The 24718-nt window shown below is 35.3% G+C and overlaps 2 protein-coding genes across 2 annotated transcripts in view; both read left to right on the top strand.

Moving 5' to 3' along the window:
• The window catches only part of LOC117113867 (zinc finger protein 91-like), a 9684-nt gene extending 3344 nt beyond the window's left edge, over positions 1 to 6340 (top strand). The window contains exons 3-4 of the mRNA XM_033257331.1: positions 1190 to 1375; positions 2134 to 6340. Of these exons, the coding sequence (XP_033113222.1) occupies positions 1190 to 1375; positions 2134 to 4631 (2684 nt within the window). The 3' untranslated portion in view covers positions 4632 to 6340. The remainder of the gene's footprint in view (positions 1 to 1189; positions 1376 to 2133) is intronic.
• A 4425-nt stretch (positions 6341 to 10765) lies between these two features.
• On the top strand, positions 10766 to 19249 carry LOC117113840 (zinc finger protein 341-like). Its single transcript, XM_033257294.1, has 7 exons — positions 10766 to 10873; positions 13251 to 13325; positions 13995 to 14845; positions 15060 to 15135; positions 16330 to 16460; positions 16936 to 17135; positions 17886 to 19249. The coding sequence occupies exons 1-7, from the start codon at positions 10837 to 10839 to the stop codon at positions 18991 to 18993; spliced, it is 2478 nt and encodes an 825-aa protein (XP_033113185.1). The 5' UTR covers positions 10766 to 10836; the 3' UTR covers positions 18994 to 19249.
• The last annotated feature ends 5469 nt before the right edge of the window (positions 19250 to 24718 follow it).

The following is a 24718-nucleotide window of genomic DNA, read 5'->3' on the forward strand; positions in this document are numbered from 1 at the left end:
CTTTCGGATGAGACGTTTAAGCCGCTGGTCCCGTGTGCATTATGGCCCATGTGCACGTTAAAGAACGCAGTACACTCTTCGGAAAAGAGTAGGGGATTGTCTCCCGGTGTACTACCCAATAACCACAAGAAGGACCCCACTGGAAATAAGTCTTCTTCTAGACTGTCGTGGGCTATCCTTGGTGTTTACACCGAATAAATCCAATCCACGAAGTGCCCTTTCAACAGAATACCTTTCAACAAGGCTGGCTAGCCTTGGGCTAGCCTAGAGCCTATCATTAAAAAAAAAGTCCTACTTTAATACTTGTTAGGCCTACCTAGTAATATCAAAAAATAAATGAAAATAGGGCATTTTCAACTGTTACAACATTATTATTTAATCAGTACAACCTTAAGTAGTACAAATCAGTAGGCCTAACCACCCAAAGGGACAGGGCATGGAAGCAGCAGCAGAGCGCCGACCTTTCCGATATGATCGTCGGCCACCATATATTATATTACTATGGATGCAATATTTTATTGTGCAGTACGTATGACCATTTAGGCACCAAAACCTTGACTCAGACATACCGGGATGGTGTCCGGCGGGGGATAGTTTCACCTGTGTATATACATATATATGATTATAATACGCTACAACCAACCATACAAATTTGTCGGTTCTTTTTGTTATTGATTGTCTTCCAAAGTGCTATATAAATAAAAAATAAGGAATAAACCATACTGGATTCTTTGGAGTTTGTATCATGCTACTGTTGTTAAATTACCAATACTGTAGTACAAAGTAGTAGTTTTTTTTTCTTTTCCCAACTCAAAAAATTACCTCTTTAATATATACATTTTTTTAATGTATGGCCTTTAAAATCAATTAAATAACACCTGTAAATGCTTAGAATGCTGGACCCCCACCGGGGTTTTGACCTTTCAGTATCAAAAAGAACCCCCCTACCAAAATTCTGTCTACGGGCTTGATTATTATGTCACTTTGAAGAACAAACGAAATAAGTAGGCCTCATGAAATGTTGGTAATGTAGCAACCCATAGTTTGAGAACCAGAGCACATGTGCACATAATTTACCATACAATACCTCCTTTTACTCATGTCCAAGTTTTTAAACAACTCTTCCTACTCTACAGTACATGTTTTTGGAAACAGAATGAGTAACAATTTGATACATTTCTCATTCCAGGTGAAGATGTTTTCGAGTGTGGAAAGTGTAAGGAAAGGTTTTTCAACTACAATGCATTTAAGAGACACAAGAAAAGCCAAGTCTGCAGAAGTAAAGACAGAACTAAAACAAATCATCAAAGCAACATAAATCTGAACATATATTCTATTTCTGATATTTCAGTCAATCTAGATGGCAACACAGCAGGTACGTTTAGCTCAAATATCTGATTACAAAATGTTTAAACTTCCCGATTTTTGTAATAAGATTCTAATTTATTTTCGTAATTCATTTATTGTAATCATATCTTATAGTAATAACATCATATATCGATGTTGTGATCATTCACAACATACTTCAGTGTGGTAATCACAGCATATTCTCCATACTGTGATCACATAAATACTATGTTGTGGTCACTTCTTGCATTACAGTACTTCCATGTTGTACTGTAAACATTTACCATGTTGTGATCAACTTGAATCCCAGTGTTATCATAACTTATATCCATGGTGTAATCACAATAATCACATCTTACAAAATGGCTGTACCAATGCAACTGTTATTCCGATAAGAATACTATTTAAATCATGAATCAAACAATACAGCCAGAACGTGTGACTGCTCCAGTCATTCATGGAATGATGGCACTCTTTGCAAGTGTACAAAACACAAATAACATTCATAAATACTACACCTCCATTTTTTCATCTCATGCTTTATTTCTATTTTATGAGCATCGTCAAATATTATGAACTTGCTGGAGGTTATTTTGCGGGAGATTCTTGCTTGCTTGCAGGAGCGCGGGAAGCCATTTTAATATCCAGGAAACTCCTACAACTTCCGGGAGACATGGGACCCCTGCATATGTTGTGATCATGAACATGTATTTCTATGTTCTGATTCTAGTGTGATTTTATACAATCGGGATAATTTAATAGATGTTCTGTTTCTCTTTAAAACAGGTGAAAGCTGTACATTTACTGGGATTGTAGATGGTGCAAATACCAAGGATCCAAATGTACATACAAATAATGCTGAACAACAACTGAACATTGAGGCTACAAATAACATTGTAGATTTAGCAGCTGAATTTGCTCTTGTGTCCGATATTGCAAATGATTCCTGCAAATCCACAACAAATAATTCACAGTTGATCGATCATAATTACATGTTTTTACAGTCAAACACCCCTAATGATAGGCTGAGGTCAAGAGAGCATCAAACCAGATCCAAAGATACGATATGTATGTTGTGTTCAGACTACACTATCAACTTGAATGATCATCTTGAAAAGCAGCATATGATAGCAAACGAAAAAGTCCAAGAATTTGTTTCTCATTATATGGGGCAGTTCTCCTCTCAGAAGGTAGTGAAAAAATCAAGTAAATGTGGAAAGACATTTACATGTGCTCAGTGCAAAACAGTTTTCAAGACGATGAACGATAAGGATACGCATGTCTGTCAGAAGTTGACGTGTACTCAGTGCGCTGGTGAATTCAAGAATGCCACCCTTCTTGAAAACCATAATTGTCCAAATGCCAAGAACTGCGAAGATTGTGATTGCTTTTTTCCAAACTCAAATTTGTATATGAAACATGTATGTTCCAAGCCTGAATTATCCTTGTGCAAACAATGTAAAGTTCAGTTCTTGAACAGAGCTCGTATGCAACGTCATAATTGCTGTAGTCCAAAGGAAACATTAACAGACAATGTAACGGAATCCACTTCACGTATCAGACGCTGCTCCCTCTGTCAGTTCAGCAGTGTACATTCTTCGTTACTTCTGAGCCACTTCCGAGACCAACACATGAGTGATGCTTATCTCGACGATGGAAATGTTACGAAGGTAAATAATGAAGATGATTCCAAAACGAAGATAAAAAATGAGAAAATAAAATGTAGACGTTGTAAACGAACTGTTCTGGTGAACCATCTGGAGAAACACAGACTGAAGTGCCAGGAAGGTAAGGGTAAGATTTGCATCTTGTGTAACCACTACTCACGTGATAGACATGATTTTACGATTCATGTCGATACGCACAAAGTTTGGCTTGATTTGGATGACGTAAAACGAGTGAAAAATTCCCAAAGTGAACTTGAACATGTCAACGAAACTAACCAGCAAACTAATATGGATTGCTCGACTTTGAGTTTAGAGGATGTAGATAAAGTTGTGAAGTTGATTAAGAAGGATCAAGAGCAATACTTACTGGATAACCAACTGATGAATACGCAAGAAGCTACTGAAGACATGGAAAACAGTCTAGAGGAAGGTGATAAGCAGGAAAACAAGAAAGATCCTACAAATACAGGAAACGATGAGAGTTTACGAGAATCACGGCGTAACCTTAATACCCGCAAATGCAAGTCTTGCGGAACGTTCTTTACGATTGACTGTCTACCTCTTCATATGCTTGATACACATAACAAGATCAAGCTATTCCGTTGTTTTCTTGACACTTGCTTGCAAGTTTTTTCAAAGCTTGAAAAATTTGATGCACATGTAAAGTCACACCCTGAGAACGAAGACATGTTGTGGTGCGGTTGTAAAACATGTGTGCGGGTACAACCATCAGGATTAGCCAAAAGGAAAGAATTAAGAAAGGAAAAAATGAGGCAGTATTATCACAACATGATGTATAAATGCGAGACTTGCTGGAGTAAGTTTCCAACTGAAGCAGGCCTAAGCAAACACAAAAGAAATGAAACTCACCACTACCCTTGCCATGTTTGTGGAAAGATACAAGTAAGTGTACGTCAACTAAAAATGCACATACTCACCCATGACACCGCAAGACACCACCTCTGTGACATATGTGGATTGGGTTACAAGACTAGCAGAGATCTGAAGAAACACCGCCTTAATCATTCCGATGTACGGCCATACGTTTGCGACTCATGCGGAAAAGCCTTTCCGACAAAATTCAAGCTTAATCGGCACATACTCTGTGTGCATAATCCCGTGAAAGCGTTTGCGTGCACTCACGAAGGATGCGAAAGAAAGTTCTCCCGCAAGGACAAGTTAAAGGATCACCTTAACACTCATCTGGAGGTAGAACCATTCAAATGTACTTACTGTAGCAAAGGTTTCTATCGGTCCGACAACTTGCGTGACCATGAGGTCCTGCATACACGCAACTACAGATTTAAATGTAACTTGTGTAGCAAGGGATACATGAGACCGAAACTGCTAGAAGTACATAAACAAAGAGAGCACAGTGAAGAGGCAGACAACCAGAATAAAGAAGATACAGCATTTCCTCTGTACACGTTATATGCACAGCAGCAGGCTATACAGATTCTTCCAGAAGCGATTCAGTCTTTGTCTGCGCAAACTGTTCAACAGCTTCAACAAGTCGTCAATGAACAACAGCACCAGCAAGTTGCTATCGACGTGCAGTACCATCAACAAGCAATGGGTAACCCTGCTATTATGCCTGTGTTTGATTCGCTGCAATGATGAAACATGTAACTGTCTATATAATTCAAGCGCATATTTACAAGTTGTGAAAATTAATGGCATCATGCTACAAATGATGATGAGTACATTTAAACTCAAAATATTCGGTTACTGTAAAGTAAAAAATGAATAGATTCAAATATTTCAGGATTTTTTAGAAATTAATTATGATTTTCATGATTAAACTAACTTTCTGTGTGACTAATATTCAGTTTTCAATTTAAACTGCATTCACATGAATCAAATCCAGAACCAAAATTCTGACCACGTTTCCAATGCGCTGAATGTCAGTGCCCCTATTCCTACATACTGATTCGATTTTCTGATCGGTTTGGTAGGTTTTCCGATCCGAAAATTTGAATTCGGTGTGAATGCTCCTTTGTTCTTAGAAGATAAAACAATTTGATAGGAGCTTTCTTTTATTATTTTTTCTCAAAAATTATACAAATTGAAATTAAAAGGAACGTAGATAGATTAAAATAGATAATAGTATACAATATTGACTGCTCATGAGGGGAATGGTGAAATCTATAGGTAATGTGGGGACTGTTAAAGGCTATGGTCTCCACATCACTGAGGGGCTATAGATTTCACACATAGATTCTACAAAACCCCAAAAAAGTATAGTAATGAAAAGATTACACACCAAGTAGGCCTAGGCTTACTTTCTAGGGCTAGGCGATCAAAGGCCTAATCTCTCAGGGTCGTAGAGGTCGCATCCCCTTTACCATCAGTGCATGTCATAAATTACATAGCAATGTTGTAGGTGGTGGCCTAGAGATTACACATAGCAACAGGGCAAAAAAGTACTTTCATTTAGGGTGAAAGTTACTTTTTTCCCGGGAAAAAGTGAACTATCATTCAAACCTAAGTCATAGGAGTGATGGTTGAAGTTATTACCCGCTTCTTAACCAATCAGATGCCTAGAATCTAATTATGCGGTATATAATACTGTATAGCACCATGTATTTTAATAAATCATGTTTTTATGCAATAATTTACCATTTGAGGTGTAAATTATGCCATTTTTTAATTAATCGATCCCGGTTATTGTTTATTACTTAGCAGCAAAGTGAATAAAAACTTATGATCACATTGATTGGTAAATAATAAAAATAACACCCACAAATTTAATAACAAACTGTTGCTTAAATTAACTAAGCTAACCGTTTTTTCAGAAAGTAGATACGTTATCGGTTAGCAAGTTGAGTGCTTTTTTATCATTAACCAATCACACATACGCATTTTCAATTTCCAGTGATCCCACCGTCATCTTCTTGATATCTGGATCGGGATTTTCTTGTGTGAACGCAAGTGTGAACACATATGTTATTTATTTGGATCTGTTAGATGGTGTGTGTGAACATTGCCTAAAAGGCCAACAATTAGCAGCCGATTTAAAAAAAAAAAACCTTATGATTGGTTTAGAATTAAGTATTATATAATTATGAATTATTCATTTTATATAAAGTATATAAAATAAGTAGCAAATTTATTTACAAAGGGATTGAATTAAAGTAATAGTTTATTAATAAATAACTATTAAAAATAAATAACAAAGTGTATTACTAGTACCTGTATTGCATTAATTTTACTTAAAAGAAAAGGATAACCATTTGATTTCATTTAGTTTAGATAATAGGCTTTTCAACAAAAAAGTTATTGATGCAAACACAGAAATTCATTGAGTTAATAAAAACAAAATATGAGAAGAAAAAAAAGATGATGTTTTCTGATTTGTTTGTTTATTTGTTTGTTTATGTTTTATTTCCCTCATTATTATAATATCACAACAAAAAACAAGTACATAAAAACACACGAAAATGAGAGCAAGAGGATAGCACTATAAGCTCAATGAGCTTGTTTCCATAGGGGTCCTCAACATATAGAAAGAGAAGCAGTGATGTTTAAATTTAAAGGTGTGTCTGCTGTATTTAAAATCACAAAAGTCTTTCAATACCTGTACACAATTTCAGTAGTGAAATTATGCATATTGGTATTGATTATAATTACTGTATACATATTTTTTTACTATTCTTATTTCGTCAGAGGATGGCGGGAAGAAATAAAAGTAAAATTTTGTTTTCTTATTTAGCAGATCATTTTGCCAAAAATATCTAGGAGAAAACAAAAAGAAAATTTTATTGGCAAATGTCAACAATGTAGATGATTAAATGCTTTATATTTATATAATTAGAAAGAAATATCCAGAGGTGACGGAACTAGGGGGTGCTGTGTTATTGAGTCAGTTGGTTGTTACCATGCACCAGTGATGTTGGAGTATATAGTACAGCGATATGAAACTATTATGTAGGCCTAATGAATGAATAAAGTTCGGAGTTTGTCGGGTAGTGAAATGATTATTTCACATTTTAAGTGCTCCCTAAATTCATAATAAGTGTAAGCTAAATTACGGTGATTAATTCAATTAACAATTATTTCGAATCCCTCTTTCCAAGAGGGGATGCAAATGTGCTTTGTGAAAATGAGTACGCCGTGGTACTCACTTTCACAAAGATTGAATACATAAACTGGTTAGCTAACAATTATGTCAGTGTTACATGAACACCTGGGAAGGAAGGTGCAATCACGTTGTTACCTAGCAAACGTCTGTACTGTCATGGAGGTATTATAGTGAATAATACCTCCATGGTTTAAGTATTATACAATGCTAACAATGCGGCTCTTGTAGCCCTGGCTTGGGCAAAGGCATTCCATGTGCAAAGCAGTGCTGTTTGTTTATCCATGAAAAAAGCACGCCGGGAAAGTTTGCCTTGCCAGGAAAAGGTGACGTACCTAGCTTATGACGTATGCATGCTAACTAATGTGAGTGTGACGTCACCAAAAAAATGAATATTTTCTATTATAACCAAAATATTAATAACTACTGGTTAAAGTTTCTGGGCGTAAATTCCCTTAATACGAATGAAGGGTTGCACAATCTCCTAATCATACAAATTACAGCTCCCACTGACGTCTCAGTCGAGAAATACGGGTAGCTGAAGTTTTTCTCGCAAATCTGACTACGAAACCATATCCAAATTTCACGTTCCACTTTTGAGCCCGGGTTGTGCTTCGCACTCGCCGCTGAGGGCGGCGTTCCGGGAACCCTGCGTCCAGAACTTATTTTTTGGAGGTTTGGGGCAGTGGTGGTGGACATAATAAAATGAAAGAAAATTTTTCTAAAATTTCCATTTTTCATGGTGGAGGGTGCGATAAGTTTACTTTTATTCGAAATCATCACTGGGGGCCTGTTGGTGGGCGGCAGGTTCGCCAAACAAGGTATAAAAAAATTCTCGTCTTATATAGGCGATACGTTTTTTATACATTGTTTCGCGAACAAATAAAAAAAAATTAATTTTATTTTCTATATAAGCAAATAGGTTTTGCCAAAAATATCCAGACGGAGAAGATAAAAATTAAATTTTATTGGTGAATGTAAACAATGTAGTAATGAGATGGTTAGGCCTAAATGCTTTAAATTTATATAGGCCTAATTAGGAAGAAATACATATACATTTTGATTCGTAATTCTCCGTAATTTGGAGATTTCAAGGAAATGGTAGGCGTAATAAAAATCTATAAAAAAAAAAAAATGAAACAAACATTTTTTCTGAAAATTCCATTTTGTCTTGGCCGGCGGTGGGTGCGCTAATTGGCCAAAAATAAAATTTCATTTTTATATGAAATTTATTATTTGTATAAACAAAGTCTCGATCAGGGGCGGATCCAGGTAAGATCTGCCGGGGTGGCGCGAAGCACACCTATGAGGACCTTGGGTCCGAGGGAGGGGGTTTTAGGAGGGGTGGTCCCCTCCCCCGATTGGCCAGGAAGCTTTGTCTTTACCACTTATCAAAACGATTTTAGACGGCTTAATAAAGGAAGCAAATACATTTTGTATATTGTCAGCATTTCCGTATACACAGTGTTCGTATTTACTTGCATAGACACAGTACAGTAATATGATGCACAGGTAATGAACAATACATGATAGTAGGCCCATTTTTCGAGTGTCTATATACTGGTAATCAAACAAAACATTAAAAAAAAAACATTTAAAAAAGTAATCCTTAGTCTGTTTATTAAAAGCATCTATCTGTCTTATATAATAATAAACTATGTAACATGGGCATTTAAAATGATAAATAAAAGAACTTTTATACTCCATTGAGTGTCTGATCACTAGTATATTAAAATTATTTAAAAAAAACTTTACTATTAATATAAACGATAGGCCTACACTATACAATGTACGATATTTGCATGTAGGTATTCAATCTACTGATTGAAAAGCGGCGTCCTAAAAGACAAATCGGCGTCGGGGGATAATGTTGTGTTCGTGTGAATTGAGCAAAATTGTGTTTTTCTTACACAAAGTAAAGATGTAATTAGGCCTATTATTATTATTATTATTATTATTATTATTATTATTATTATTATTATTATTATTATTATTATTTATTATGATTATAGTTGTTGTTATTAAGTCCATATTTCTTCTTTTTTTTTTCTTTTAATATTTTCGAAAGTGGGCGTGGCGGCAGCCACTGCCGGGTGCGGGGCATTGACCTACTGACTTGGAGCAGTGTGACCAATGGGGAAAATAAAAATTCCCAAGATTCAGTCTAAAAAATCCCAAGATTGCTTTAAAAATCCTAAGATTCGCAACATATTAGTATATAAGCCTACATAAAACCTACATAAAAATTTCAAAAACTCAATTTTAAAGCTTTTCCAACGAATTCCTGTATACTGTAACGAAACAGTGTCTGGATTTCGAGACCAACTAGTTCGTTTGATTCAAGTGTGTATAATTTGTTGAAGTTGTGGTGGTGGTGGTGGTGGTGGTGGTGGTAGGGAATGTCTTATCTGAATTAAAATCATTTACATAAAAAATGACATGGCAATTGCCTTTATTTGTATAATATTCCAGCACAAATCATACTTTATTGCAAAAAACGAGTTGATTTTTATCAACTTCTTTTCGGAGGAAGGTAGGCCCATAAGGTGGCAGGCATAAGAGTTAAATATTTTTGTTAAGTTCTATTGAACTTCTAATTGTCAAATTAAAACACAATTAAAAGCATTAGCAAAGTATCAAACAGTGCAAGATCTCCTGGCATCTAGGTGTAATATTTTTTTTTTAATTTCCAAGCTTTTATTAACATACACACCCACACACCCACACCTGTCTCTGTATGATGTGTAGAACTGTCTCTTATACAAAGAAAATAAAATTTATATTTGGAAAATGGCCACCACAAAAATGAAAAGCTTTGAAATGAAGATATGAATAATAGATTATTACGAAATATAAACCATACCGATACTTATATACATGTAGTATATACAATAGTGGCAATAATATAAATATTATCAGATAATAAACATGGAAAAAATATAAAAAAACTAAAATAAAAAATAATGCATAATAATAATTAGTAATCTATAGGCCTACCAATAATTATGCTTCTTGCTCAACTTTACACCCTACACTGAAGCAAACACCATATCCGTCGAATGGGACACATATCGAGAGATTTAGCTTAAAACATGCACCTTATTATTTTTTTTTGAAAATGATTCCAAAATTACTATTAATTAGACGATACGATACGATAGGCCCTACACGATACGATACGATTTATTGAGTTCACTTTCAGATCAGTGGCACCCATCACTTTGATGGCGCACCCAAGAACAATAAATATAAACAAAGGAAAGCAAAAGACAGTTAAAAAAAAAAAAACAACAACAACAAACGGATAAATAGCATAACAAAAACAAAACCAAGCAATTTACAGTAAAGTTTTAAGATTACCCTTATTTGTATATCTAACAAATTATTACCATAATTAAGTAAGTAATCTGAATGAAACACACTGACAACTTGTCTATTTTGAACAAACAACCCTCATTCACAACTGTCAACTATGGTGTTATAAAGGTCATATTTGTTCACTAATTGATAACAAATTTAAAATTCCATATCATTCCAAAAATTCCAAGATTAAATGAAAATTTAACAAAGAATCCCAAGATTCCAATGTGTGATTAAAAATCCCAAGATCTTGGGATAAATCCCAAGCAGTGGTCACACAGTGCATTGGAGCCTCAGAAGATTCCCCATATCTTCAAAATTTGTTAACAAAAATCATGTGATCATACGAGACCAATCAGACAAAAGCTGTAACAAAACCTCAAAATGGCATCCTCGCAGGCGCTTTTTGAAGCCCTGACAGGTTTGTATTTTTCATTATATTTATTAATTTAGCTGTATTGTTTGAACATTTAGTTGATTAACTGAATGCTCAATCCGTGTTTGCTTTTGGCGTCGAGACAAACATATTTCTTGGCTTATCTAGGCCTTTGCAAGCAAACCAATCCTACCTGACAACTGACCGAGCCGAGGCTAGCATATAAATATTAAAATTATGTCTTGCGTAGGCATTTTGAGCGCTTGTTCTGCTGGGCGTAGGCCTCCTAAAGCGCTAATCCTGAGCCTAACATTTTCCCATGAAACTGGCCATTCTGGATTACCTGATTAATAGGCCCACTTGTTTGATAGTTTGATAATAATATGATAATTAATATAATACCAAGTGTGATTAGGCTTATTTATGCTACAAACAATATACGAATTGTAAAGTTAAACCACAACAAATGAATGGGCCACAACCAACCATACCTTTCCTAACTAAAGCTAGGGCTTAGGCTAACCTTAGTTAATTTAGGCCTCTAGACTCTAGCTAGGCCGGCCTCTGCTCCAGAGCAGGCCTATGCTTATAGCCTTCTCATCAGTTAAATCATAGAATCACCTATGGGCACTTAGAAAATATTATTAGATTAACTCTTTAAAAAAAAAAGTGATGAGAGAAGGTGTTTTTTTTTATTCAGAACAATAGGGATAGAATATTGTTGGTTTTTTTTATCGATGAGGGAGGGGACTGTTTTTATTTGGCAAGAATATTGTAAATATTTTAATAACTTTATTGTTTTTTTAAAGAAAATGTACTTCCAATACTAGATTTCTGAATAAAAAATTTAAAAAGCAAAAAAAAAAAAAAAAATGTAATTCCAGTCACAAAATTTCATTGTTTTTTTTTATGCTGTTGAAATAAATGATGCAGCAAAAATTTTTTTTTTTATTCCCGCATCAATATTTCTCAAATTGTTGACGCTGGCAGGAGTAATAATCTAACAGTTTTTCTATGTGCCCTATACCATTACCATGATGCATCATCATTCATTTCATATGAATTATGGAAATATTTAAACAGAATTTACTGCAGTATCATTCATTCATATGAATTAATAACATGGAAATATTGAGACAGAATCAAACTGCTGTTTAAAAGTAAAGGACAGTAGGCCTAATAATAATGTATGTTGGGCATAGCAGCTAGGTATTTAGTCGAAAGAGATCAATTTCCAAGTTTAAAAAAAAAGTAACTACTTTGACCCATTTACTTAGGTCGTGTTTCTGCAGCACTTATTTCCCAATAAAAATTATTGGAAAGCAGCCATTTTGTTATTTTTTGCTATGGAAACAAGGCCCAAAGAGAATCAGTAGGGCCTACAGTAGATACAAAAAACGAATGCACTCACTGGGCTCTGGTCTATCCCTACCTATCGTTATATAAAATCCTTTTACTGACTTATAAGTCACTGACTCTCAATCAACCCGCATACATTAATCAACTTCTTCCCAAATATGTGCCTGGCCGTTCCCTACGTTCATCTGATCTCAATTTAATTTCTGTCCCTCGCACCAACACTAAGACCTTCGGACACAGATCATTTTCATTTGCTGCAGCCACACTCTGGAACGCACTACCACTTCACATTAACAAATCAGCATCAATTCCTTTATTTTAAAAATCACTTAAAACGCACTTATTCCAACAATAACATGAAGCGCCACTGATAATTACTTCGGTTTTTTAAATGGCGCTATATAAGTTCTTACTTTATTATTATTGTATTATAAAGCACACCAAACAAAGTTTTTAACATTCTTTTTTGTCTTCTTCTAAATCCCTATATAGAAGGACAGTGAAACATCAGTGTGCCAGTACATTTCCCAGAGTGAAATGTTACCGAACAAATTTGTTTTTGGCCATTGCCTATCCATCTCACACAAAAAAGGGTCACCTGCTAGGTCAACAAAACCGATGTTTTGATGTTGAACAAATTGTATTGTTGTCCATAATTTTGCATGATGGATAGAATATTTGGAGGGAATTTGAAGATAATTTATCAGAGATTTATAAGTGCTGCAGAAACACAGCCTTAAACTTACACCAGAAACATAATCATAAAATGATTACATAAAACAGTTGAGTTACTATAGAAACCTGCAAATTCTTCTATATAGTGAACAAAATTAGGACATCGATTGCAATGCATACTGTAAAACCTCTAAACTGGTCCTAGCCTAGTAATATTGTATTAATACAAAATTTGTATATATACAATATATGAATGTGATATGTCACATTTTAAAAATTCCAGCCAAGCTTCAACTCTCCCATATTGTGTTTTGATATTTGTATATACTGTCATATCTATACCCACATTATACAATGTATAATTCTTTGCATTTTCTTCTGAATGTAGGTATTGATAATCAAACAGCACTTGCAGTTCAGTCACTGCTGGAGACATCTGCTTCTGTGCAGGAACCACCTGCAGGTCAGTATGCTAATTAATTAAAATACTCATTGCATTTCACATAAATATGAAAAATTTAATGCGAAAAATATAGAAATAAGATGAAATAAATTTTTTTGTAATTTTCATTAGCTTTGTCATCCTTGTCTTTTGACTAAAATAAAAAAAGTCTTTTATTTAATCTTGTTTAACTCTTCTAAATAATAATTCGCACACAATTTAGAGACTTGCAGTAGGCATCGCTGTATAGCATAGGAGTACATGGAAGACTCAGATGTTAGTTTTTTATGACAATTTGTTTTGAACCAGGTAGGGTTTAAAAAGAAAATTGACAGCAGGGATATACATCATTATATTGGGTTTATTTTGAAACAAACAGCGTCAGCAACAAATTTTCACTGGGGGACATCCAGCGGCCTTAAGCCTGAGCAGCTGGCTAGTTATAATAGAGCACCGTGCAGCGGATAGCACTGCTAGACCCCCTGCTATAGCAGCAGAAAACAGATACGATCTTTTGCTAATTATTGTATGTAAACATTCAAATCGATTTTTATGACTTTGACTTGTTTTTAATATCAACTTTTCATTCTTTTTCCATTTTAAAATATTTCGGCTCGTTAGTAATTTATTTTTATAAAATTTAATTGATCTTATTAACTGATTTTTTTTTTTTTTGGGTGGAAATTTTAGATGATGAAGATGTCTTCCAGTGTGGCAAATGCAAGAAGCAATTCACAAATTTACCAGTTTTTATGAACCATAAAAAAGACAATTGTTTAGGCCATATATCAAGATCGGGAGCTGGAGTTGGGGCAGTTAATAGTGCATTTACAAGCTCTTTCTCTCAGAACCCTTTAAGTCGCTCTATCCAATTCAACACTTCGGTGCCACAATCTCCTCTTACTCAACTGACCGGTCAAAATGTTATTCTCAGTGAAGAGGTTCTGATATCACCATTTGCTTCAGTTGACCACCTTCAAAATAATGTGCTACACGCTGCAAATAGTTTAACCAGTGTTCCATTTGTGACCCAGCAAACTCAGCCCCGTAACGGTAATCAGCAAGGCTTCACGTCCGTAGCAACTATCAATACAGCCTCATTCGCAAGCTTGTCTCAGAATCAAGTAACTTTTAGTACTCCTGTAATTGCAAGACCTACACCAACAACAGCACCTCTCATTAGCATTGCTGACAATACCCAAACAGTGGTTCAGGACGATCTACTTGTTACCCAACATAAGGTACCTAAAACCTTGAATGACTTCAATTTTGTCAAAGATAATGTCGAACTTCCTCGGGAAAAATCCTCTGGCAGTAATACTAGGATTAGTAAACGAGACGGCAAGTTTAAATGTACATACTGTGATAAAACTTTCCAGAAGTCGTTTGATTTAAACCAACATGTTCGAAGCCATACTGGTGAAAAACCATTTCAGTGTATTGTGTGTGGTAGGGCCTTCGCACAAAAATCCAATGTTAAAAAACATATGCAGACGCACAAAGTTTGGCCATCAGGACGTGGAAACACTTTACCTAAAAAGGTGAGTTGTCTTTAAACAAAACTTTCAAACCTTATTTATTCAAACTAATATTTTTTTTTTTTTTTTTTTTTTTTTGTTTCCCCATTCAGCAAAATGATCTTGTAAAAAGAATCCAGACGAAGTAGAAAATAGAAATATTATTGACAATTATATAAATGAGGGTGTGTGAAATATTATTATTATTATTAATTGTAATTCTCTTCCTTTTCTTCAGCCAATCAGTAAATTAACAACAAAAGACTGTGAAAATAATGTTGAGCAAGAGAATGAATCCAACCAGCAAGTCTCTGGTAATTTGATTTTTTTTTTTTTTTTTTTTTTTTTTTTTAATTTTTTTAAATTTGTATTTACTGTAATAATGAAGCAAAGATATTTGACAATCTCCATTTTTTTTTTTGGAATTATAATGTGTAATTTTATTTAGTATCAAAGTCATTCCCTGCCAGCTAATCACTATTACGCGCTAAGATTGGCCGACGCATCCATCTACGTTGTATTTGAGTGCTTGATGATGATTTTTGATAATAGTCTGAAAAAAAACGTTGCTTAGCATTGTCTATATTATTGCGTTGACCAACACAGTTTGTTCAGTGGTTCTGGTGCAAGATGCTAAACAATAAGAAATACAATAATCTCTAATGATGTTCACATTACAAAATTAATCATTACTCTAAGGAAAAGGGAACCCTTAAAAATTCCGTGTTTGAACATGCAAGGTATACATCTTTGTTCAAGTAAAAAATTACAATGGAAGATCCGTCTTCAGCCACTTGGTCGTCTCATCATCCAGTTCGCTCAATCATCTAAACTGTTAACTACCTTATTGTTCTGATGTAGAAAACGATCAACAAACACAAAAAAAGGACAAATATCAGTGATAGCATGTACAGTTTTGTATTGAGTAATACAGTGCTACGCTGCAAAATGCTTTCAACCCATTTTCTCCACTGACAAACCATTGATCCCAATTTCTAACATAATTAAGATGTTGTATCTTACTTTTTCTTTGTAAATTTTAATTGATGATTAAATGTTTGTTCGATAATTAATATAATGCGAGCTTTTGTGCTTTTAGTACATTTTGATGGTAAAATATTAGATTTTAAAACGCCTATTCCAGAAAGCCTATGAAGTCATTTAGGCGTATTGAATGGTAACCAACGTTTGTTGACAACAGAGAGCGCTATCTGGCATCGTGATGACACGACTGTGGTACCATATAAGGGCACTGTGAGAAATGTTCAAAACACATTCTTTCTAAGTTGAAAGCCTTTCAAATAAACTAAGGGGCAGTTACCACAAGTAATGAATTAGGATGGCAGCAAACGCTATTACTGTAAATAGTTTAAAGATTGTATCATCATCAAATTGTGTCGGCACATCTTGTTTGCATGCTATGTGTTGCCATTATTTTAATGTTTTTTAAGTGTCTAAATATGTTTTGTAATACTGTAAATTAAAATGAGTGATTATATATTGTACAGAAGAGTATAATTCAACATCACCAGCAGAGTGCATCGTCATTGACAACTCCTACCTGTGTAGTTTCTGTGATAAATCATTCAAGTCCTATTTTGCACTGAAGACGCATATGACCCAGCACAAAAATGAGCAAGTAAGTTCTAATGTTGACCTACTGTTCTGTAGTATGTTGTAAAATTTCATTATGTTCAATTGATTGTGTAGTGCGGTGAACCCATTAGGAAATTGTACCATCAGATTCATCACATGAATCTTCTTTTTTTTTACCATACTCTATCGGTACCATCATATGCTGTACAGTTAAACTTGCGTAAGTCGACTTTGCCTAACTAGAACAAGTCAGGCTTACTTTTGCATGCCAAACAAGCCAAAAGTCAAACAAGTTTTCAATGCCATTTTGGATTCAACTTGTGCAAGTTCAACTGTATTTGTATGATCTTCCAAATTGTATTGTCAATGAAGAATAGCCTTTCATAATGTTGATGTACAACAGTTTAGCCAGAACATACAGTACGTGTATCGTCCATGTTATATCCAAATTTGGAATATCAATTATGAACATTTTCTCTGCCATAATATAACAGTAAAACCTGTGCTCCAAATCCTAGGTATTCAAGTGTATTTTGAAGTCTTGTGGAAAAACATTCAAGAATCTAGAATCTTTTCTTGAGCACACCAAGACTCATGAGATGGAGATGTCTTATAGATGTCACATGTGTTGTAAGCACTTCCCTTCTCTATACGAGTTGGGTGTGCATCAGTACTCGCACAGTTTGTATCCTAATCAGGGTCCAAGAGTCATACAGAAGTAAGTGCTCTCATTCACAAATACACTTCCACAGTTTCTTTTAATAAAAACAGTTAAGTAAACTTGTTTTGTTAGCTAACTAAGAAATTTGTGCTTGGTCCATGAAACCTACAACAGCCGAAGCAATTCTGACAGTGAATTAGGCAGTATCCGGTAAAACAATCCACTGCTTTTTTCCGGAAAAGTGTACATCAATCACATTGGCAATATGATTACAATTTCTTGACGGTGTGCTATTATCTGTATTTCACAGGGGAAGCAAATTGATGGAATAGGGACGTACTTTACACTAAAAATTATTGAATATAATCATGCTCTGACTTACACCAAACATATTTATTTATTTTTTATTTATTAAACATTTAGTTTAAAAAGTAGTGTCGAAGAGGCCACCATGGGCCAAAGGTCCAACACAAAAAGTGCTTTAAATATTAGTGACATTAAAGATTGTTCTGTTCTTTCACATATGTTTAAATCAAGTTCTTTTTTTTGTAATCATTTTACGTTATGGAAAGGTAAGAGAATAACCCATAACTCGCAGCATCATTGTGGTGAATTGTGTATGGACGTGGTCCGTGCCTAATATCTGTACTCTTCCGAAAGATGCAGTGGGTTCTTTAAATTACAAGTGATTTAGATGTATATACCTCTATTTTAAGTTTGCGATGTCCCTGCCTTGCCCCTTGGCCACTTGGTTCACATTATTTCATAAAATATTTATGTTTATATATAAACATATTTATTTTGCAGAACCTTCCGATGCAACAAGTGTCTAAGTAAATATTCCACTCAAGCAGCCTTGGATCATCACAATGCCACCACAAATCATCGCTTTGACTGCCAGCATTGCGGCAAGGTGTTTCCAAGTGAACGCTACTTACGACGCCATCTACCAACTCATACTAGTGTCGGCACCTTCAAATGTGAGATGTGCGACAAATTCTTTAAGACAGATCATTATCTAAAGACACATATGTTGATTCATTCTGGATATAAGCCATTTGCCTGTGAGATGTGCCAGGCAGCATTTAATCGCAAAGATAAACTGAAACGTCACATGTTAATTCACAACACAGTCAAACGCTTCAAGTGCCCCTTTCAGTCTGTGACAGGATGCAAGTCGGAATTCAACAGACAGGATAAGCTTAAAGCCCATGTTATATCGCACAGCGGCGTCAAACCATTTCGATGTCAAGTCTGCGATAAGAAATTCAGCCGTAAAACTAACTTAACAGACCACATGCGAATGCACACCGACGATTATCCTAACAGGTGTGAAAAATGCAATAAGGGATATAATAGACATCACACTTGCCCTCAACTGAAGAAGAATAAGGTCACCTCTACAGGAAAAAGCAAAAATATTGATAAAGAACTGGACGAAATATTGCAAATGGAGGAAGCCTATAATGCTGAGATGAACGCCAGCGCCGATCAAGCAGGTACCAGGCGATCCAACAGAATCAAAATAAAAAAGAAAAGTCGTCAACAAGAGATGGCTTTGAAAGCTAAAGCTGCGCAAAATACTTCAAAAGGACGCAAAGGGAAACTTGTGGGCATGTCCGCAAGCAACATGATCGCAGGTATAGCACGTGACTTGGAGATCATTAAAGCGCACATGAATGAAAATACAAGCACGAAGGAGTCTGATGAAATGAACCATTCGTTGACCGTTGAATCATGCCAGCAAGATGACGACATTGAACAAAGCATTCTATTGACACAATTTACCGAATCAATTTGCCCTCCATCGAAGAATTGTAATCTTGAACACTCCGAAACATCTGCATTTGATGCAGTTATTGTACATGGAACAGAGCACACGACCAATGCAATTCAAACTACATCCTCATCATGATAATTAAGTTAAATTGACTCTACGATACATGTGTGAATTTGAATAAATATATATCAAATGTATGTATTTATATGTATACAGGTCTCCCTCTAATTAAAGACCCCTCCAATTATAGACCATCTCCAATTTAATACCACTTTTCTGCCGCTACAGACCATAGAAACCCTGGTCCCACAAGTGGTCTTTAATTGGAGAGAGAGAGACATAAATATATATATATATATATATATATATATATATATACATATATATATATATATATATACATACACATATATATATTATATATATGTATGTATGTGTATATATATGTATATAATATAAATCATCAAAGAAAGGTAAATACAGTGTTCGAATAAAGAATACAGTATAATAAAACGTCGTGTAGCATAGCTCTCAAATAGCTCTCAACGAATGTAGTCCTATAAATAAATAAATATCTTTTCAAGTTTATTGTGATATGAATGGTTATTTTGGGAAGTTGACAGTTAATGTCAGGTCTAACGATCCAGCTGGACGATAGAGGAAGTGCTTCAGTGTTTACATTCCCAAAAGTAATTATTAAAAATAGCTAATACATATTAGCAATGTTTAAATTGTAAATGGTTTTATTTCTGGTAATGTGTGTCATCCATAAAAATAATGCTAATGTTAATTTACTATTGTATATAAAGTTGCTGAACTACAATTTGATTGTGTCTGTGTAATGTGAGTAGCCATATTTTTATTTACAGCTGTCTGTTAGCAAGATTACGTAAAAAACCAATAAAGGGATTATAAAATTTAGTGGAATGGTACAAGAAAAGAAAGACACCATTCTATTTTTGGAAGGTCAATGGCCAAGGTCACGGAAATTTGATTCCATTATTTTCTTGAGGGTATGCAGCAGCACTTGGGAAAATAATTTTCCTTGAATACGCCCATCATACACTTTCTGCGTACACAGGGCAGAAAATAACGCAGTTGCCCATCATACATTGCCTGCTATTGTGACGGTAGAAAAAGCCAGATAGTATAAAGTGAGAAGTCATGCAAGCATGATTAGAAACAATAGGCTAGGTGATGAGAATAAACAAGGCCAAAACTAAATGAATAAAGATATTGTGTAATAAAATCCCTCTGACAGGATTCGAACCTGCGACCTCTCACTGTCAAGGCAAGCATCAAAACAATTAGACAGCGACTTCATGGTTGAAGAGATTCAAATAACTGGTAGACTCCATTACACAGCGTAATGCTGGAAATAATTAGTATCATATAATATAAATCATACATTTTGTTGGTCAGAATTGGATGGACCTTTCAGGTGTGCCAGTCAAAGTTAGGAACAGAACTGGGCCAGGAATACGCGCGTGTCTTAAAAACACGTGCTGTCCCATAAACGCACGTGTTTACATGAATTTAGGATATTGTTTGATACATTTTATTTTTAATTGCTTAAAAGAAAGTGGTCAAAATCGCCCGGCAGACGTTGGTTTACGGTACGAGAACCGATTGGATATTTAAAGATATAGATACTAGACATGATTCGACTGTGATAAAACACTTACTGTACTCTGGTAACACGAATACAACGACTGCTGCTCGGACCACTAATATGCAAGGATACATATATCATTATATTTAAAGCTTTTATGTTTAATAAACGGCATTTCACTGGTGTTGAATCGAAGAAAATATTGAAATATCCTCAGCACATACATAGTAATATTATAATACAATTTACCTATAATAATTATTAATGCTTTGCTCACAGAACCTACCGAATTAACTTGATGGATAATTTGCTAGTGCTGGGGTATTTTATTTTGAGAACTTAGACTATAATCTATAACTTATTTTACTATATTTGAATATGAAAGAGACCATTATTTGCTTAGTCGAACTCGAAAGGATATTCGTAGAATGCCTAGGCTTCCTGATGAATATGTTATGGGTCAACACATTCATAATGATTTCAATAGCATAGGCTTACATCATACAAATAGAATCGTCATCCGTAATATGCTGTGCATCGATCGAATACTGCACTGGAAAGACGCGCTCAACGCTCGCAATGGATGGCGAATCGCCTTCCTTTTCTCAGGAACTGCAATGAATACTATTTGAAGTCATACCAAAGAGTCGTATGCTATAATAGGCGCAGGTCTTAAAAGTATGGACTCGGAATAGCCTATACAATACAGAAGTTAACTATATCCTATTAATCTTTTGAGTTTTCTGCACTGGTACTGGTAGCCGTGTCATTAAAATTATGAACGACCTTCCCCTCAGGAAATTGGAGGGGGGGGGGGGAAAGGCGTCGGGGATGCGCCTCAAAATTTTTTTTCGAAGATTTAATGTGATGTAATGTCCGACGGGTACACAGTCACTGTTATATTGACGTCGCAGAGGACTTCCATATTATGTTTACCTCGATTTATTCAAATGTCACTTTCCAGGTAAGAAAAGTAAGGGACATTCGCCTGTTATAGGCCCGAATTATTAAACGGAAAACCGAGAATTGTAAAAAAAAAAAAAAAAACAAAAACAAACATACAGTAGTTGCAAATCTCTCAAAACCATAACATTATAGGTTGTATACCCAACATAATCTCAGTGCCAAATATATTTCCATGAGGAACTTGTTACGAGATAAGTGGTAGGCCTACCAAGGGTTACACAATCAAATGATATTTTAGTCCGGCTCTGGAGGAAAAACAATTTGATATGTTGTACAACTGATTCTTCTAAGACACAAAAAGCATTTTTGACGAAAAGCTCGGGTACGGTTAATGAGATACAGATTTTAGAATATTCAAAAACAAACTAGTGGAAACAAAAAGGGTGGTTACACCCCTTTTCCTCCCAGTGTTGAAGTACGGTATTCAAAAATCTGTATCTCAATAACCATTCCAATTTTTTTTATCAAATATGCTTTTTTGTGTCTAAAGCATTGTCTACACTATCAAATTTCATCAAAAAAAGTGTCACATAAAATTTGATGGAACATTAGAGTTAAACACGTTCAACTTTTTTGATACAATTTGATGATATGTGATATGACGTCATCGTACCCATATATCGGCACATCACATTTTTTGTTGCATAAAATATGATAGTGTAGACAAAGCTTTAGAAAAATCAGTTGTACAACATATCAATTTATTTTTCATCTGGAGCCTGGCTTTAATTTTAGTGACAACGATGTTAAAATAACTCTAGGCCTACATGCCTCTATGGGGCGGATGCAGGATTTGGCGGTAGGGAAGTGTGAGTGTCGACACCACCTCAGTCCCAATTTTGAGATTATGGACCCAAGGTTATGGGGAAGGCGGTTTGGCGCAGCTATTGCATTCAGCTTGTGAACCTTATCGAGGGTTCGAACCAGAGGTGGCGCCAGGGGGGGGGAAGAGCTGCCCACTACTCCCCCCCCCCCGTCGGGGAGAAAAAGCACAATTCGTCGGGGAGAAAACAATTATATGTATTTTCTACATATTTAGTAGACTCTAAAATCGATTAAATAAGAATTTGAAATCCTTAAATTGTCAAAATTTTCGGGGCCACTTTTTAATCGAAGCTCGTTCACGCCCACTTTGCTTTCGTCGGGGAAATCTGACACCTCGTCGGGGGCATCGCCCCCCCCCCCCCCCCCCTCGTCGGGGACCTCGTCCCCCATCCCGTCGGGCAAATTCTGGCGCCACCCCTAGTTCGAACAACCACATGCTGACCATTCTCGACCGGCTATTTGTTGACGGGTTGTGAAGTGGCTTTTTTTATGAAATGCGGGACGGTCCCGCATTTCATAAATTTGTCACGCATTTAGCACAGGTCTATGCGCGATAACAAATTGTCACAAATTCAGGGGAAAATCTATTTAAAATTAGAAGAAATTAGTTTTATTAAACATATAAAAACGGTCATGCAATTAAAACTTGAATCATTAGACAGTATTTACGTGAATACTTAATTCACTGACGCGCTACTAAACATTAATCAGTATGCCTATTCATTTTTTGTTTGTTTAAGTAATGAAATGTTTATGTACATAGTTCGGGTGCTCAAATTAAACATAATGTAGGCACTAAATTGAAACTCAAATTGTATGTGTCTTTATTAAAAGTATTTTTTGTACCCGGTATTGTCAACAAACGCTCCTTGAAATCGATTTAAAACAGCTTAAAATGCTCAGATCCTTAGAGCTCCGCCTCTAGACCCCAGTGCCCCCCCCCCAACAAACTGGTGTACTCTCGCATTTCAAATCTTTAAGGTTGGTAACTATGAACAGAACATACAGTAATCTGTCGATTCTGAAAGTAAAACTTTTAAAAGGGAAAATTTTGCCAATTTTCTGCAAAAAAATGTAACAGTTTTGCGTTCTGGTGGCACCTACAGCTGCTTTAAAAAATGATTTCTATTTTTTATTATTCGAAGTCTCGCTTTTCTTTTGGTTTGAAGTTTAGATAGAAACGCCTTTAGACATTTCCAATTGTTTCATATTCATCATTTGCATATTTTATAATATACATAACACGATTTTAATAGCCTTTATTTTTATATGAAATATAAAGTACTTTAAGATAATACTAAATGTTCATTAAAATCACTAAAAATTATTTTTTAAAATAAGGCAGAAAAAAGCAATTTCGCTGTACAATAATACAATAAATAGGCCTAATTGTATCCTCGTTGATTGCTTCTGCAGGTAATAACACCAATACCATACGTACAATTGAACCAAATATATTCTAATCACATGCAAAATGACGAGGTTGAGTAGGCCTATTTAGCCTTGCGGCATCATATGATGATTGCTAGGCGGTGATACTTGACATGTCTAGGCGCTTAACTGACTGCAGGGGAGACAGACAGGGATAGTCTTCATTCAACTGACAGGCACTCGTACTCGTACGAAGAGCGAAACTTGAATACTAGCATAAAGAACAGAAACACATTTGTAAACATGGTATTCACTCGTAGTGGTCTCCAGAACGTAACTGGCTCTCTGGATGTTGAACATGCTGGAACTAAAAACTAAAACGGAGTTACTTTTTTTTTTTTTTTTTTTATCGAAACGGAGTTACTTTTACCAAGCTGTTTTGTGGTGATGCTTTCATTCACAAACTCCTTATGGTGCCACAGGACGCGACCGTATGATCCTAAGGTGCAGAACACAAAACAACCTGAAAACAGCAGGGTAAAAAAATCGTCCGATTTTGACAAAAATAGCTATATTAATCTAGTGGTTTTTTGGTCATTTCCATTCACAAGGTCCGTAAGTGCCACAGAACACGCTAGTAGTGATCCTTAGGTGAAACATAACATAAAAAACAACAGGTAAAACAGTACTGTCGAAAAATCGTCAAATTTCCACAAAACCATCAGCTTTGTGATTTTGCTATTTCTCACTTCATCGTTTTCGGCTCAATGATGATGGGAATGAGAATGGTTAGGATGATGTTCATGATAATGGCGATGATAATGATGAGGCCTAAAAGAAAACTTGTTTGTTTGCCGTCATCCACCGGCCCTAAAATCCCGAAAATTAGGGGCGGATTTTTTTTTTCCAAAAAAGTTTCTTTTTTAAGTTTAAAAGATCAAATGAAAACCCCTTTTTCGTCGATTTTGGCACAGATCCGTGTCATGTGGAAATTTTTACTATCTTAAATTTTTAAAAAAATATATGATCGTTTTTTTCGTGAAAAAAATGACAATCGCACAGTTTTCACGATGTTTCTATGATTTA

The sequence above is a fragment of the Anneissia japonica genome, unplaced genomic scaffold (assembly GCF_011630105.1).
Source record: "Anneissia japonica isolate Jap-2015-1 unplaced genomic scaffold, ASM1163010v1 scaffold694_len1028156_cov167, whole genome shotgun sequence".
NCBI lineage: Eukaryota > Metazoa > Echinodermata > Crinoidea > Comatulida > Comatulidae > Anneissia > Anneissia japonica.

What these genes read in the sequence shown, in the direction of transcription:
- LOC117113840 (XM_033257294.1), top strand. Translation starts at nt 10,837, where the DNA reads ATGGCATCCTCGCAGGCGCTTTTTGAAGCCCTGACAG. An exon ending in TGTGCAGGAACCACCTGCAG is followed by an intron (nt 13,326 to 13,994) that starts GTCAGTATGCTA and finishes TGGAAATTTTAG; the next exon opens with ATGATGAAGATGTCTTCCAG. An exon ending in ATCCAACCAGCAAGTCTCTG is followed by an intron (nt 15,136 to 16,329) that starts GTAATTTGATTT and finishes TATATTGTACAG; the next exon opens with AAGAGTATAATTCAACATCA.